This window comes from Electrophorus electricus, chromosome 21 (assembly GCF_013358815.1).
Source record: "Electrophorus electricus isolate fEleEle1 chromosome 21, fEleEle1.pri, whole genome shotgun sequence".
NCBI classification, from domain to species: domain Eukaryota; kingdom Metazoa; phylum Chordata; class Actinopteri; order Gymnotiformes; family Gymnotidae; genus Electrophorus; species Electrophorus electricus.
Genome location: NC_049555.1, coordinates 7,357,922 through 7,375,992, shown reverse-complemented (window position 1 = coordinate 7,375,992; position 18,071 = coordinate 7,357,922). Strand labels below are relative to the sequence as shown.

Genomic DNA, 18,071 nt, shown 5'->3' with positions numbered 1-18,071 from the left:
GCTTGGTTTACCAATGTACCTGTGGTGGGTTAGGGTTCAGAAAGTGCCACAGTAACATTCTGCTCTTTTATTTTTAACCAAAAAGTTTTACAAAATGCAACATCAACAGTTTTCTTATTAAATAAATAGTGGTTATAGTAAAAAATAATCCAAACAACACAATAAAAAAGGAATTAGAATCTGTGATTAAAATGTTTCCCATGTTCTTAAAAGCAAAAACAACATATCAAACTGTCCTGGCTAAAGCCCTGTTTACACCTGTGAATAGTGGTTTAAGGCATCAGGTAATGTTTGGGTGAAGCTTTAAATCAAATCTTTGGCTCCCTCAGAAAGTTAAATGTAAATCTACATATATACACAATTAAGGAAGTTGTAAATATAAAAAAACATCACAAAATTACTCATATATTTCAACTTACAATGTTCCGCTTGTTATTTGTCACTCAGTCTTTAAACAGACTTCTCCAACTAAGAGTGCGCACGTTCATACTTTTCGTTATTCCTACACATCCCACAACCCCCTTCGTTCAATCACTTTCTCTAGATCCTGCAGTAAACGCAATCATGAAAGCCTGCACTTAATTTTACACTCTTCTCACTCATCTTGGAATGAGAAGTGTTCGTGTGGGGCACGTATTTCATATTTACCTGGTGAGGAAAGGGTGATGTTCCACTCTCCCTAAAGCATCACAGTGGTATGGATATGGTTACTCAAACAGGATAGGATCTGTATTACTGTCAGAATGGTAGCTGTCAGTCACAGTTTTTGTATTTCACATTTAATGTAACACTCCTGATTGAATTGATATTCTAATAAAGCAAAACATCATCTGAAGGTTACTTCTTAAGGATTTTATATTACATTCATGGTACGTACATAGCCTGCTCATAAATACTATATAGACATTCATGAAAGAAATTGCTTGTGGTTATCTACACTGGCTGTGCAACCGTAAAGTGCTACTGATCATTTTCATTTGGGTCAGCTGTGTTTGAGGTCTCCTGTGCTAAGACTACAAATGGACATACTAGAGATAACACTCAAATTAGTGCTCACCCTACAATGTCTTCATTTCTCCTGTTTAATAGAGCTTGTTAGAATACCATACCCTATCTCTTATTAGTGTTTGCTGAGGCACTGTTGCACTGTCTACTGTTGTTGCGGTGTACGTTTTATACTCCTGTGTTCATGGCCTTTCATCACTTCAGACCAGTAAAGTAGCCCACTGATTTGAGACCACACAGAGAGAGAAAAACAGCTCAGAGTCTCTGGCATGACGATGGCAACCTTTCGCAGGAAAACACACAAGGAGAATGTAATGAGCTCAAAACTGGGATTATATTTCCTGAGTGGCTACTTCGGATTTGGCAGGCCAGAGCCTGGTTGGCTGAAGGGTTCAAGGGGAGGGACCATGTCACTGGGAACCCTCAGAAGATCAATGTTGACTATAGCTACCATTACCTTGATCAATGATTTACAGATCCTTCCCATCCTCACCAGTAGGAGGCGACGTCAGCAACCCCAAACCTTGTTGGATGGGGAATGTTGAAACTAAGTTGTTCCTAGAGGTTGTGGTAACAATCAGAACAATGTTTGACTGCGAGCTCTAGGGGTGAGCTCAGTATAGGTGGAGGGGCCTGGTCACTAGCGTGGCTCGTACATGTTAGCCAGTTTCTTGAAGCGTGGCCCCCAGTCGTTGAGGTAGTCGTAGTCCTGGTCCTCGTCTGAGCCGATGGAGGCAATGGAGCTCAGGCTGCCTGCCAGGGAACCGTCTCCTTCATAGTCATAGATCAGGGCCGTGTCGTACGGCGGCACGTTGGGGTCATTGTCTGCGATGTCCAAACCCTGGGGGCAGTGGAGGAAAAGAGAGAACTCTTGTCACTGATGCCGTGGAGGTGTTGTAACAGCAAGAACATCCATGACACGTTCACTGATTGCATCATCGCAGCAGTATGTGCCCTGCAATACAGCGAAAAGCTACAGCTATTCATGTTGGGTTGTCCTCACTCACATCATTGATGAAGTCCTCGATGTTAGTGGGGTCTGCTGGGGGTTTCCGTGGATACCTGGGCGAGGGGAGATCATACGGTGCATCTTTCCTGAGTGGCTGCTTCCGTTTGGGCAGGCCAGAGCCTGGTTGGTTGAAAGTTTCAGGGAAAGGAACCATGTCACTGCGTGACCTCAGAAGATCAATGTTGAACGCGTCCTAAAAGGCAAAATAACACTGAAATTGCAGAAAAATAAGAGCCCAGAAAATGGCTAGACCTTTATTAAAAGTAAATATTACAGGTAAATATTTTTATTCATCCTGCTTAAATAATTTTTACGATTTGCAGCTGTAAATACATATATAAAAAAAGATAAAACACAACAAAAAACACTTGACAAATGTCATCCATGTGCATTAAAGTAGATGGGTGGTGTTAAACATGTCCTCTCCGCTGTGCAGGAGACAGGGCGGGGCTGGATGAATTCCCCAGGCTAAATCAGAGGGACTCCAGATTACACACCCCATGTTCTCATTTCCCATTCATCCTCCAGCGCTCACCATGTGCCACCTGCTGCTGTAAACTCCCCTGCCCCCTGCCTGCTCCACCCCACTCCATTTTCCTCTGACTGGTGTTCGTTCACAGTCTGCATATTAAGCCACGATAGGCCCTCCCCTGAGGGTGTGGCATTTGCACTGGTCCTTTTGTTCCACAATTGCACAGTCACACTCATCACCTCGTCTTCCTCCCCACCACCCTGCTCATTGTAGTTGAAGACGTTGTCTCGCACGTCGTCGTCTGATTCACAAACCAGGAGGCCGCCTCCCTTCCGCACACTGTGGCTGGTGCAGCCCCTCACAGCCATGGCCAGGAGAAGCAGTACTGAGCAACACACACACACACACACACACACACACACACACACACACACACACACACACACACAGTCCAAGTTCAGCTTCTCAGCATTTGTATAAAATACATCACCACCAGTTTGGGGTGAGTTTCGAGGTCATTTGAGATTTTTTCCCGCAGTTCCACTTGTTTCAACTGGAGTGGAGCCTCACGTGTACTCACAGAGCAGAAGGGTTGCGCTGGCCGTGATTATTATGAGGGCGATGAAGCTGATGCCCACTCGTGCCCCAAAAATGGCAGCGGCTGCCATGGTCGTGCACCCCCCGGCCCTGTCGCACGGGCACACGGTGACGTTGACCAGGGCACTGGAGGAGCGGGCAGGGGAGCCCGAGTCGGACACTGTGATGGGCACAAAGAACTCACCCCAGTGTATGTCTATCAGCGGCTGCAGCACTGCATGGGTCTCTAGAGAGAGGGATAGAGAGAGAGGGAGGGAAATAGAGAGAGATGGGGAGGGAGAGAGAGGGAGAGAGAGGGAAATAGAGACAGATGGGAAGAAAGAGAGGGAGGGAGAGAAAAAGAGAGACACAAGAAACAGTGAGATACAGTTCACAATATTAATATATCATTCACTCTCTGATCTCCAGAACTAACAAGCAGACATCTCAATATTTGCTCTTTCCCTTGTGATTTAAAAGAATACTTAATGCTAATATGTTAATATGGCTCTGATGGCTATGTAACACAAGTTGGGACCATTTAACTATCCTCTGTTACTAAGCATTTTAACATTTTTAATACATCTCTTTCAAAGAACTATAAGCCTACAGCATGTGCATAGAAGCTTAATTCAATGTATTTATTTATTATTTTTTTGTATGTGTTTGTTTACCATTAAGTGGTATGACGGTCCAATTGGCAGCTATGTCTGCGTCAGCCAGGGCAAAGGTGAAAGGGTCAGCATGAGGGGTCAGGTCCTGGTCCATGGCGCTGAGCAGCAGACCCATCTGGGTCAGGTCTGAGGTTCTGTCTCTGCAGACGGTGCCGCTCAGAGGAACCAGAACAGGGGGGAAGTCGTTGGTCTCCCACAGTGTGATCACCAGGGAGGCTCTAGCAGAAACTCCTCCCGTGTCTAGGAGGCGTGGTTAGATTACATAAGTAACGGGCAGTGAGCCAATCACTGATCACTCTGCTCACTCACTTGGTCAGTTCAGTAGAAAAGAGGTTTACATTAGACTGAAAATTCTGTCCTTCTACAAGACCGTTACCAACGATAATTCTTGATTATTAGTTCAATTCCAATTGTCAATGACTTGTATTTGTCTTGTATGTCAATGTCATTTTGCACCATCAGGTTTGTGCTCAGGCTGATGATGTATGGCTTTTCCCCTCTGGGATAATTACAGGTGTTAAGCTTGCAAAACTTTTTGGAATTCTTCATTTCTGCATGAATGGCGCTTATTTAACAAACACTTGGAAATGCAGAATTTCTTCTGAGGTGTTGGGCGTCTCCTGGGGTTTGGGCTGTTGTCATATTGCATAACCTTCTTAGAGGGTTAGACAGACAGACAAGCCTTTCCTTCTGCCGTGGGTTACTGGCATCGACTCTGTATTTATAGATTATATTGATTGCATTTATTGATTGTATTGATCATTCAGCAACTGCAGTCAGTAAAACAGCCCCGTGTGGTTATACCTCCCCCACCCAGCATGGCTGGGACCAGGCCTGTGTCATCATACCCTCTTCCTTCACTGCAGGCCTTATGCTGTTGAGTATTTTGTTTTCTTCCAACCTACACTGTGTACATTATCAGCCATCATCTGTCCACAGTGCGTCTGTATAGCAATGGACTAGCCAGTGGTCCTTAGCAAATCTCAGATGGGAAAGAATGTTTTGCTTTGGTTTTTGGGTCTGTCTGCTTGTTTTTTATTGAGGTTATCAAATGCAAAAAGATGCCTCCAGAACTGTTCCTGTTATCTTTGTGTTCACTGTTGTATGTGTGAGGTTTCTATGACATGCCCTTGCACTGTCCTTTGTAGGACACACACTTCAGGGAGAAGAGCCACTATCAGAAAAGAGTTCTCAACAAAGAAATGCACTGAAAGCTCTTTTGGTCTGGCCATATTACACATGAACAGAATTCTGTTGAGTAGAGGATAACTAAACTTTATATGGTGGGGCACGTCAAAAGCCCAATGTTCCAGGAGGCCATTATCCTTCAGGTTTGCATACCTTTCTGTCAGTCACTCTGTATACAGTCTTTGTGAGAGGCTGTTTGTGTTCAATTACTTTATTCAGTTACTGACTTATATATGAATACCTGATAATGTGTAGGAGCCATTCAAGCAGAGGTCCAGATCTTTCCAAAGGGTTTACAGTCCTTTTCTACACAACTGTATCTTTCTCTCTTTTGTATCTTTTCTCATCACACACACACACGTCGCACGCACACACACACACACACACACACACACACACACACACACACACACACACACACAATGTATGCTTCCTTCATGTGTGGGAATTGGCACTACAGGTTAACATATTTTAATTTCTGTCTTCTACCTAATTAATAAACAGTAGCACCACAGCTGCAAATTGTGGCCTGTTTATGGGACACTCACCCAGGTCGGTGACCTTAACCACGGCCATGTACTTGTTGTTCCTCACATATGGAGAGCGGATGTTGAAAGCCTTTCTGGCTCGGATCTCGCCTGTTTCATGGTTGATCATCAGCCACCTCTCAGGATCCTGAATGATTTCAAACCTGGGTGGAAACAGGACAGTCATTATGGTTGTTATGTTCTATACCGGCAGAAGTTGACCAAAATGGCATATCAGAAAGCTTGATTGCTTAATTAGCAATAAGTCAAAGTTCAGTTAAAGGTCAACCTCTCCAATAAAGGGCATTCTTATCACACAGACTTTGACTTATGTGTTAAAGCAATCCAGCTGTATGAATGATTCTGTTTAGTCAAAAACTCCTATGAAGACATTACACTACTGGAGTGCATTGTGGGTCAGTATTGCCACAGTAGGCAGCAGGTTTCAGGTGGATCAGTCTTACCTGAGCTTAGCATTGTCAGGGTCGTGGGCGATGTCCGACACCAGGACAGTGTCTGGGGCAGTGGACTCTGGAATTGCCACCTCTATGGGGTTCCTATAGAATCGGGGCGCCTCATTTTCATTCAGAACCCTGATGCTGACTGTAGCAGTGTGAGCCTGTTCGGATGCAGCCCTGACACTGAGAGGAACGTCATTGTCTGCTCTCACTGTGAGTCGGTATTCTGCCCGAGACTCAAAGTCCAAGGGCTGCAAGAAAACGTGGGAGCTGTAGTCCACAAAACTGACGATCAAATACTCAGTGTGCTTACTTGTAATGTGTGCCTGTAAACCCAAACTCTGTTTTTGGGAGGGCCAAGGAAGTTCTTTGCGAGTGAAATTTTGAAGCATGCAGATCTATGAGTGACCAATAGATGGTGACAGAGTAACTTTTTTGACTACTTCGTCGTGAGCTGGATGCAGTAGATTTACAGTACATGTCCTGCCAAAGGTTCAGTGTCAGCTGTTAAAGGTGTTACACACTAGGAGGCTTTTTACAGCAAGCATGCATTATTAACCGAATTGCTGCGATCAATGGAGCTTTTAACTGACCTTTTCCACTGAGATTATACCCTCGTTGGTGTTCGGCTCAGTTCGGATGGCAAAGTTCCCAGCAGAGTCCCCCCTTATTATGGAATAAGTGATCCTCCAGTTCTCTCCATTCTGCTCATCCTTGTCTGTAGCATTTACTCTGCCCAGATCCTCGCCCACCTTGTTCTCCATAGCAAACATACTGTACTGCAACCACAGGAGAGAACCTGGGGTCAGGTTCATTGTGATAAAGCAGGGTTCTGCTGCTCAGAACCGGACCCACCCCCCCCCCCCCCCCCCCCCCCCCCCCAGCAGGCTGATACCGTGTCAGGATGGAACTGCGGCGCGTGGTTGTTGATGTCACGGATGTGGATGATGGCTTTGCCTCTGCTGGTGAGGCCCAGTCCAGACATGTCTGCCACCTGCAGAGTCAGCAGAAAGGACTGCACCACCTGAGGACAAAATAAGATTGTGGACTGCAGCTGTGTCCACCAATATTGAATGCCCCTTGGGTCCAACCAAGTCCTGTTTTGTTTTTCATTAAGCTATAATTCTACATTTTAGATAGATGAAGGGATTTTTTTTTTTTTTTTTGCTCCAGTGACATCACTTCTTTTAAAAGTTCCTCAATTTGTTCTGTATTCCAAAGCATGGGAGTGCCACTATCCATTTACAAATACTTGTCTATTAAATTACTACTACTACTACTAATAATAATAATAGTAATAATATCAACGACAACAGTAATTTTGACTTTTTAAAAATGCAACCTACATCTCGGTCCAAGCCCACATCTCGGGTGTAGATCACCCCTGTTTCATTATTGATGCCAAACATCGTCTTGTTGATGCTGTACCGCGGGAAGCTCTCCTGCGCAGTGATGGTGTAGCTCAGCGCAGCGTTGTCTGTCGAGGGGTCGTCGGCATCCAGCGCGGCCACTGTGAGCACCGAAGTGCCTGGGTAAAGTCATTAAAAGGTGGAGAAGGATGAGGACAGCGTCCCAACAGTTCCACCACAGTTTAGGCTGATTTATAATTTTGTTTGTCTAGTGTTTTATGACCTTAAAAAACGGATGGGAGTTTTAAAAAGCAGCTTTCCAAAAAAAAAAAAAGGTTTATAATCTAAAACACTGAATTATGTGTGCATGATTTTCCTTGCTTCTTAGAGCTGTTGATTATGCCATTGGTTCTGTTACCCGGGATGGAGAATTCAGGCACATAGCCAATGAACTCCTCTTGGATAAATTTTGGTCTGTTGTCATTTTGATCCAGTACGTAGATTTGTATGGTGGTCGGGTTTTCCAGACGCTCTCCACTCAGGGAAAGAGCAAAGGCTTGAGCTGTGGGCACACAAATTAGATCCCCAAGTTAGACACGTGTATTATCATAAGCTACTAATTTCTCACCTATCAGTATATAATGACATGCATTAATTTTATCAAACAAATCAAATCTAATCAGTCACTTTAGTGAATTACTCTCATTGTTCAAGGTGTGAGTCACTTTGAAAACCTATATGACTTTCCATTTAAAACATTTCATTTCCATCTAAAACACTTAACCCTCCAAACCCTGAAACAGCTGTTTGCAAGTTGCTGCAACATTACATGGCCTTCCACCAGTGAACACCTCTGAGCCCAGAGAAACATCTTGGCTCTCAATTTACCGTGAAGCGATTGTGTTTCTCTCTGTCCAGGGGCATCATGCTCTTGATCCATCCGGTTTTATCTTCGATTTCGAAGAGGTTCTTGGGCTCCTGGTTGACCCCAGGACCCTCCAGCTTGTAGATCACCTCGCCACTGAAGACCTTGTCCGATTTAATCTGCAGGACAAGACGTGGAATGTGTGTTAAGGACATGGAAATGTTGGAGGAACGTTTCAGTCAGGGCAATATGTAATATGTAAGAAAAGATATATACAGAATATGACAAAGTTGCAGTGAGGTTCTTTTCTACTTTTTGTGTTTTCTGCTTTCTATTTTTTAAGCTATATGCAATTTTTGGAAGGTATACACACAGCCGAATTATTTGAATGTAACCATTTTGTGAAGCTTCGTTTCCTTCGGCTTGTCCGTTGTATTCCGTGGACGTGAATTACCTGGACCAGGTACTCAGGAACATGCTTGCTGTTCTCAGACACCCGGATGGGTGGAATGATCCAGTCCCTCTTCACCCGGCCCAGACCGGCACTTTTCGCTCGCCATGGATACAGCACATCTGGGTTCAAGCCATCTTGCCTCAGTGGGGTGCCGCTCAGAGCCTGCAGTGTGGTGGTGCATTTATGAGTGCTTCTGAAGTATTCTTTTAGAATATGTGCCACAGTCATACTGGAAAACACAGACAGGACACTGCGACCATGGGGCAGGCATTTCTCCCCTGATCTCAGAGAAATAAGAATGCACCGGTGTGAATTCCGTTGGTTTAAAAGGAAAAAGGTGAAGTGCTAGATTGTCCTGAATGGTGATAGCACTTGTCTGCTTCATGAATTTGCTTCCCCTGTTTGTTAGGTGTTTTTTTTCATGCCGAATCTAAATGCTTTCAGAATTTCTCTACCACCCATAGTGTTTTTGTTCCAGTATATGTGCATGCCATTATATACGGTATAGAAATGCGGTACCAAGGAAGGCAGATACCCTCTGCGCTGGCAGACTACTGCTGTTCCCTGAAGAGGGGATGTTCTTGAGGCCAAATAGAGGCAAACATCACAGATGTTAGAAGGTTGCACATATGTGTTAACAGTAATAATAGTAGGATGACCATACTTCCACTTTTTCCCCAGACATGTCCACTTTCTGTGACCTATAAATGTGTCTGGAATCGGAGTTGTCCAACAGAAAGCATTTGGCCCATCATGGGGAGATTGTGAGTTTCATGCCCGGTGATGCCATAGCCATCTGTGCCTGGGAGCCTTAGAGAGCAGATTGGCTGTGCTCTCAGGGGGAGGGTGGCACACTCGCTCTCCCCTGTCAATCACGGGCTGAGCTCATGCATTTCTGAGCTCATGCATCAGAAATGGGGGGATAGTGCTATTCTCTGAGCATGTTACTTTGCTCCTGTTTTTGCATGAGCTGCAGCTTGAAAAGATGCAATGATTGGTTGCTTGTGCCTTGGAGGAAGCATGTGACAGCCCTCGCCCTCCATGATTGGCAGGTGTTCTATGACTGGGAAGACATACCTGATGGGTGAGAATTGGAGATCGCTAAAATCCAACAGAATATACCAAAAAGGTGTCTGGCCGGGAATTCTAAAATGTCTGGAATTTGACTGACAATTGCTTTCTACAATCATACACTGTGGCTGGTTGTGCATCGCTTTCACCATTCTTTAATAGGCCCCGCCTTCTCACACACCATAATTAGTCGATAATGTACATGCCCTACACACAACCATTGATCAGACTGGACCTCAGCTGTATCACAGAAGCGTGAAGTTTACCTTTAATATGATATAAGGCCTAAAAATGCCCAAACACAGCAGACATTTTTATGTCCATATCCATTATATCTGTGTACAGCATGCATGTAACAAAATAAATCAGCATCTTTACACTTACACCCCACCTCCCACCTACACTCCCATTAAATGTTTTTTTTAGGCATGTAAGTCTAATAAAACAGAATTTAAAAACAAATCTGACATAATTATAGATGTGGACAGTGTTTGTGTGGAAATCTATTTTAGACTAGATACCCACATGGTTTACACATCTGCCTTGTTAAAATAGCATTTTCTAAAATCTAAAACAGATTGATGAAAGCATACCTGGCTATATCAGAACTACTGAAAAGTGTTTAGTGAAGTAGTGGATTATTGTGGTAACTGAATTTCATTTATTTTATGACCAAAGAAAAAAAAAAATAATAAAAAAATAAATAAATAAATAAATATATATATATATATATATATATATATATATATTTTTTACTGGAGAGTGGAATGGAGAGCAATATGATTATTTGGCCATATAGGCTTTGAAGGCAACTGTTATTAGTCCTGAAATTAAGTCTAATAAATACATTTATTAAAATGTGTATGATATGTGCCCATCCCCCACCTCTGGCCTTATTTATAAATAAATAGCATAATATATACTTCATCTAAGATTTACTTAAAAGCTATACTTGATTGAAAAAGTATAAAAACAGATTAGAATTCAGCAGAAAACTACCTGTTTTAGTTTGTCAAACAAACAAACAAAATTTGTCTTCCTGTGTGTGGTAAAAGGGAGCAGCTGTGTGCACAGTTCCAGTCTGCAGTGCTACAGATGTGCAACACAGCAGCCCTGTGCAAATTAAGAGTGGAGCCCTCTCATTTTTGCTATTCCTCTCTTCTTTTCTCTGTATGCCCCAACACACACACACACACACACACACACACACACACACACACACACACACACACACACATGCCTTATAATCATTCATTCACACACTTGTTCACACACCCTCACATACATGTCACATATATCTCTGCTCAGCCATGAACTCATTCTCACACTGCACAGCTGTCTCTTGGCGCAGTGAACTCCACTCCCCACCCACGGCTTACCACACAGACACACACTGTCCCACGCTGCACCTGACTGAGTTCCCAGGTCAAACTCTGAGGTTGCTACAGTTAAGGAGTCCTACATCCTCCCCCACTAATACATTCCCTCACAGGGCCTTCTTCACCTCGCTGGAAATTCTGTGCACTCAGTTCAACCAGAATAGTCCCTAAGCTATTTGGATCAGATGCTGCCCTCAGGTCATGGTTTTGATCAATTGACAGTAGTGTGAATGTAAAACTGTAGTAGGTGGAACAGGCTTTGAGAACTTAGGCTGGAGACCTGGGGGGTTTCTGCTGTACACCAAAAGGCTGCCCCCCATTTTACCCAACCCCACTCGCGCACCCCCCCTCCCAACAATCAAGAATGGAATGTAGAATTCATGGAGAAAAAGTTTGGTGGCTGACCATTTGCTACAGAAAACACTTTTGGCATGCAGATTATATTAGCTAAGAAAAAAGACATTCAGATATTGTCTTGCTCCCAAACTTAAGTTATGCTATAACTATATGTTTTTCTTTGGCATGGCATAGAACGAGGGGCAACCTTCTGAAAACCATCACTTAACTTGGCAGACGTTTTGGGAACACTGCACACATATACGTAAGAATAAATACTCAAACTTCTCAAAGAGACGTGCTGAACCGCTCTCTCGCCATTGGGGGTGACACTGTAAAAACTTATGCTGCCTTTAAGAATTTCGTCCTAACTGGGTTCCGTTCCAGAGGAATAAGCAGGAGCTGTGTCTGTGGGTGGCAGCTGATTGATTCGTCTGTAGCTGATGGTGCTGGAGAGGAACTGCTGGCACTCTGGCATGCCCGAGAACAGCCTGCTATGGAATGGCAAGCCTGCCAGACGCCCGCAGGCTGAGTTAGAGCAGGCTAATCTTAGCCTGCCGCATTCCATCGTACTCATGCCCTCTCATACACCCAGTCTCCCACTTGCGTACACCCACATGCGGTAGATCAGGCTTAGCTTCTGAGTCTCTCCATCAGAAATGGTCAGAGCTATTGCAACTGAAGAAAAAGATTTGACCTTCATATTTATACTTACGTTTAACCTTCTAAACTTTAAGCTTATTGTTTTGCTATTAATACTAATGTATTTTTCAGGCTCTGCCGGAAATTGTTCAGTAGCTACATCAAAACACATATGATGTAGTTACAATAATATAATATTTTTCAGGAATGAGAGTATGGACTCACCAATATTATGTGCTAATTTCTAATATGTCTCAAAGAAATGGATACACACAAGTACTTATTTTTCATACTATTTTTCATACTATGGCTTTAATACTCTAATGAGGTTCATACATGTATCCTACAAGCTTTCATGTCAAGTAGCGAATATATAAAAATGTTTAATAATTGATTGAAACATTTTCTCTAGATACATGTTGTACCCACTACTGACAGAGCTGAATCAGGCCGATGGGGCCCAGACGCAGGCACTGGTGAGTCTCTGGGTGGCATCCTGCAGAGGTCTGCTAATGTCTTTAGCTGTGTAGCACATGGTTACTTTGCAGTCTCGTGAATTAACCGCGCTGTGTTTGGGACCCGGTCAGAGCCCACACATGCTCATTTTCCTCAAGATTTTAGTGCCTGGTGGAGCCAGTTTTACACACTCTGCTGCCAGTGGTCTGACCCTATGGCCAGCACCAGCGTTTGAACAGTTGTAGGTGAGCATGTTGGGGGAAGGGTTATTTCTTCACTGCACTGTTTACTGGAACATTTTACTGTGGAATTGAATATGGTCGTATCTGGTTGGTGTGCAATGACTCCCATCACTTGTCTGTCAGCAGAAGGTTCCACCTAACCTTTATGACATTCCTGATATGCTATGCCTCAAATAAACCTCTGTAACCAGACCCTACATGTTTAGCAGTTATACCACATTTCTCATTTCTGAACAACAATGGGTATTCCAAAATGACTTTGATAAATTGTGTAGCTGCACATAATAGGCTGATGTTCATCTGATTTGGGTTTTCTCTTCATGATTGTGTGTCATTTGTGAGTACACAGTACACCAATCATGGTGTTGTGTTTATGTTGGGACCAGGGGAATAGGATGGATAAACCCCCTTCCAAGAGAAGCCTGTCTCTACTTCAACAGTTTCCATGCTCTGGACACATTATCCTCTGCTTGAGTACATCTGACCCAGTTTGTGATTGTTAACCGATAAGCTGAATCACATACTGAGAAATCTTGCTTTATGACACACGTAAGTTACATCTCAAAGTCAGAATTGGTCGACAGGAGTATCTCTTACTAGTGAGAATGGACGGAGGTATGTTAGATTAGGGAAAGCACTAACATATGCTGAGAACACTGCCCTTGGGACTGGCACTGGGAACTACAGCGTTTGTCAGTAACAGCCAAAACATATTCTGCCTATTGTTCTCCATTTTTTGGAGTTTTTGGAAATTTCTAGAGTGTACAGATATTTAACCCCATTTATAACTCTACTTTTACCAGAGTAAGACATTCCAGGAAGCCACATATGTCAGGGTCAACTGGCTAGGGGAGTGGGGCGGGGCATGACTAATGAACTGTGATTTGCTACGTTTATGGAATGCAGAATAGGCCAAGATTAGAGTAGTGTACTAAAGGCAAAATCTTTATAACACAAAGCTACAATAGAGACAGATAGTGAAAAATATCCCCATCTTATCTAGATGAGTAAAGATGTTTTGGCTGTTTTCCTTTCCAGGTAAATAAAAATGCAGTATTCATTTACCCACAGTATCCTATCATCTTTTTTCTCATGAGTAATATAATTAAGTAAACTAATTTACCTTTTCACCCCTCTTTACCCAGACCCAGACTAAGTCTGAGTCTGTTAGGCAGTGTCAGTACTAAAGCAAATGCTGAATAATATCTCAGAGTGAAGATCCTAGCGGAGGTCAGTCAGAATGCTGGTAGACAGAGGGAGCTGGTAGACGCACTTAGGTGCCTGTGTCCCATTCTGTCCCATCTTCCAGAACCCAGCCAGGACCTGAACTTATTAAAGGTCTCCATTAGTCCCGTTACTGTCATGGAATGCCATTTGAGACTCTGGGAGGATATAGCTGACAGAACACACACTTGTAAGCATTGCAGGAAATAACTAATATGCAATTAACCTTTCCTGATTAAGTATTTATACCCTGATTTCTTTCCCTTTCATTTGAGCAGCAAGCTCCATATAGCTCTCTAAATATGGAGGTGACAGTTCAGCTTCCGGAGATGCCCCCCCCCCCCAGCAGAGACATACATCTGCCACAGCTTGTGAAGGACGACTGGGAAGGGACTGGGAGAACAGAGGGATTTGCCCCTACATTGGATACCCTCCAGCTGGCCCGAGTGATTGTTTCCAACATGCATGAGCTCAACACTGGCTGCTTTAAAAGCTGATTTGTCTGTGATTTCATGGTCTCTGGGCGCTGGCCTTCCTTTTCCGCAGCAGGGATTTACTTCGCAGGACAAACATCATGGAGTCCGCACATCTGGGAGCAGCTGCTGGCCATCAGAGCTGACTGTAAAACAGCCCACGCTCTGGAGGCACACAGGGCCTCTCACTCCCCCTTTCTGCCTGCACTGTTCCCATGGAAATGGCACCTTCTCCTTCTTCAGAGCTCAGGACGTTCCCAGGAGACGGGCCTGGACCATGGGTAGTGCGGTCCACTGCTGGTTTCTGACTGGGGGAATTTAAGCTTCTCCAGGTGTCACACGCAGCTAAAATAGTTGACTGATGCCCCCAACCAGGGCTGTAGAGAGCCTCACAATCAAAGAATACATGTAGATGGAGTAGATAACCGACATGACCAACCATGATTTGGTAAGATTCCTAAACTAATTCAACAAAAATGATTACTGGGAAAAAATTACAACAAATAAATCCCAAATGATCCACTTAGTAACAGTTAAGAAATGTAAGTTATTTGGTGAAGGAATCAAATAGCACCATGCCCAGTGCTGGAATGCTTTGATGTATTTTTGCCATATCCCTTTTGCACTGTAACCGATATGAAATACACTCAGCAGATGACATATTCCAAAGGTCAAATTGACACATTGTAGTACCAAATCATGGTAATAATGGCATTGATCAGAACTAACTGGTATATCAATTATCATATTTTATGCTGATACACTAGAATCAACCATTGGCTTCTTACCACTTAAGATATTAGCTTTTAAACATGAAAGGTTTTCCTGATGAACACATACACACTCCAAAAAGCATTTTCAATTGTTCATAGATAAAAGATGCACTCATCACGACTGGTAAACGCTGATGTTCTCCTGTTTATTTCAGAAAGGAAGGATGCTTTATTTCTAAGAGCATGTGAGGGTCAAAACTTTCATTTATTCTGTTATTCATTACAAACACAAACAATGTGAATTACTGATTGTGATTTATGTTCCCATGTTTGATATTTCTGCTTTTTCTCCTTGTTAATTAATTATCTCATAATGGAAATGGTGACAGACTGGAAGGCCAACAAACCATAATGTATGAATAAAGCACGGCCCATCTGAAGTCTGCCCTTGCTGTTACTGATTAGCTTTCAACGTCTAATTTATCAGCAGTGTCGCATGTTTAGACCCACCTCTTCCACAGTTTGAGACAGAGGTACTCTGCTAACGACCAGTGTCGATCTGGGTAACTCAAAACAAAGGAAGTTAACAATCTATTACTGAACGTGATCCCTAATGTATATAGATGAGCTAAGCAGATGTGACCTGAACCACAGGCTATTAGCACTTTCTAAAGTCCATCCCACCAGATAAGTTTCCTTTAATAAAATGACTTAGTATTGTTTCTTGACTGCTAGTGTTGCAAAATAACAAAATTGAGTAGTAACTGAAAATTCCTTAATTCAAAATGATACATGATGGAGAATTTCATTAAAAAATAATTTTATCTAGCTTTTAAATGCATTCAACGTTCATCAAGCATATCGTAAAAACCAAACTGAAACGTACAGCTTACTGATGCACGGCTAGAACGTGTCGAGGCCCAAGAGCGGAGCCCTGGGTGACATAGATTCTCTTAAAGATAGCAAAGACTCTTTTCTTACCTGTCCCACAAACCCCAGCAGCACAGCCAGTCCAGCCAGCACCTTGCCTGCCATCCTGTCCTACAGCTTTCTGTCCTCGCTGGCCACTGCGTGCCTCTGGGTCGATGAGGACCGTGGTAGTGCTCGAGATGTGGAAACCTCCCTGAGCCCCTCTGTCCCTCTGTCTCTCTCTCTCTCTCTCTCTCTCTCTCTCTCTCTCTCTCTCTCTCTCTCTCTCTCTCTCTCTCTCTCTCTCTCTCTCTCTCTCTCTCTCTCCCTCTCTCCCTCTCTGGACCGTGTTTAGAGGGAGATGAGTGACAGCACATGTGCTGTTACTGAGCCTGCCTGATGAGGCTGTAATCCTAGCCCCCCCTTCTTTTCCCCCAAGCTTTGACAAACCCCAGAGTTTCAAGGCTCGGAAGGGGAGGCCACGCAAAGAGCCCCGTTCACAGAGGAAAGGAAACCCCCAGAACGTGGAGGAAATGCTTTATGAATGATGACTGTCTCTTTACATGCTGAGCACTTAGATTTTTATTATTTACTACCCCTCCTCAATGGCATTGTAAACGATTTCTCAAAAAACGCAAAGCGCTACAGCTAATAAACTTTAAATGTGCAAAAGAATGAGCAGAACTTGAGGAGAGAGGCAGGGAAAAGAAGAAGACGAAGCTGAAGAATCTGGAGAGAGCCAGAGCAGCTGGCTGCAGCGCAGAGTGCCCTGCAGAAGGTCAGAGTTCAGCATGCTCTTGGTCACATATCTCACCTTTTGTTCCTGACCTTCTCATTACCAGGCAGCATCTGTGGTTCCAGCCCTGCCTCTCCAACATGGCTCCACGTAAGAGCCATATATTCAGTATAACCACACAAACTGATTTGATCTAAAAGGCTCTGTTCCCCAGTGGCGTCTAATTTGCATTACGATGAATCAGATTTTAAGCAGGTCAATAAGCACCTGAAATGCACCTGAAAAGCTGTTAAAGAGAAACTGATTTATGTTTGAAATCCAAAGTCCAAATGGAAATACATAAGATCCTGCTTTCATTTAAGACAAGAACGTTTCGGTTTTTATAAATGTCCTACATGTAACGGGAAGCTGCACAACTGACATGGTTAAAAAAGGAAAAGTAAAGAATTTCAACTTTTTAGGGTGTTTATCTCTTGTACACTAAAACACTGCATATTTACTGTCAAAAATATTAATAATAGGATTCAAAAACCAACGACATTCTGTTCTGCTGTTATCTTACAGACCAAAGCTGAGCATACCGGGGTCAGAGTAGCTCTGAACTCTAGAAGACTGAACCTGTATCCAGTATTTCATTTTGATGGTTTCTCCACTGTTAGAGGGGAAAACCAGAGTTGACTATGCAGGGGTGCTAATGAAGAGGTGGGGTTTTGGGACTTTAGGACAAGACATGGAGGCTAATGCAGGACCATATTGGTAGAAACCGGTCTGATACCTATTCAATTATATCTGCAGATGAAAAATGGTGTGACTCAAGACAAGTGTGTAAATAGATGCTATCTCGACAAATATAGGCCCCCTACCTGAAGCAGACAGAGTGTTCCTCGTAAAACCCAGCTTCTGGTGTGTCATGATCTCCATATCTCTGCTGCTTTCTGCTGTGGTGTGCCTCACATAGGGACCTGCCGTCCATGCGCACAGATGCACGCTGGGATGCGTGGCTGTCTCCCAGGGTCCTTCATGCCTTTGCTTCCTCACAAGTCGTGTTCTTCAGCTCCCTGGGTGCACACACTAATAAATGCACAAGGTATAAATGAGTTTTTGCACAACATGAGACCTGCTTGTGACAGACGCACTGAGGAGACAAAGAGCAACAAAAGACAAATGAGTAGGAGCATTCTTTACTGCGGCTGGATGTTCGTAAAAGCTGAGTCCAGCAACTCCCGACCTCATTACACATGTATGATGTATGGTGATTGAGAGCACCATGCTGCGTGACCCTGCGTGCTAACAGGACCTTTGAAGTTGTGGGG

The 18,071-nt window shown here is 43.5% G+C and overlaps 1 protein-coding gene across 2 annotated transcripts; it reads right to left on the bottom strand.

Moving 5' to 3' along the window:
• Window positions 1-52: 52 nt before the first annotated feature.
• Window positions 53-16,267, bottom strand: cdh15 (cadherin 15, type 1, M-cadherin (myotubule)). 2 transcript variants are annotated; one of them, XM_035520993.1, is made up of 14 exons: window positions 16,095-16,267; window positions 8,578-8,739; window positions 8,143-8,302; window positions 7,677-7,817; window positions 7,256-7,437; window positions 6,805-6,933; window positions 6,503-6,688; window positions 5,916-6,160; window positions 5,473-5,615; window positions 3,737-3,976; window positions 3,067-3,309; window positions 2,726-2,871; window positions 2,013-2,207; window positions 53-1,846 (listed from the first exon to the last, which is right to left on the bottom strand). In XM_035520993.1, the coding sequence occupies exons 1-14, from the start codon at window positions 16,146-16,148 to the stop codon at window positions 1,646-1,648; spliced, it is 2,427 nt and encodes an 808-aa protein (XP_035376886.1). In that variant the 5' UTR covers window positions 16,149-16,267; the 3' UTR covers window positions 53-1,645. The 2 variants fall into 2 exon arrangements, with proteins under 2 accessions (XP_035376886.1, XP_035376885.1); XM_035520992.1 differs by lacking the exons at window positions 8,578-8,739; window positions 16,095-16,267 and having other exon boundaries at window positions 7,677-7,820; window positions 8,147-8,282.
• Between the last annotated feature and the right edge of the window lie 1,804 nt (window positions 16,268-18,071).

Excerpts from the sequence above, each read along its gene's own strand:
- cdh15 (XM_035520993.1), bottom strand. The coding sequence starts at position 16,148 with ATGGCAGGCAAGGTGCTGGCTGGACTGGCTGTGCTGCTGGGGTTTGTG. Across the intron at positions 6,689-6,804 it reads CGCAGTTCCATCCTGACACG|TACAGTATGTTTGCTATGGA; the intron begins GTATCAGCCTGC and ends CTGTGGTTGCAG. Across the intron at positions 6,161-6,502 it reads GTATAATCTCAGTGGAAAAG|CCCTTGGACTTTGAGTCTCG; the intron begins GTCAGTTAAAAG and ends GTTTTCTTGCAG.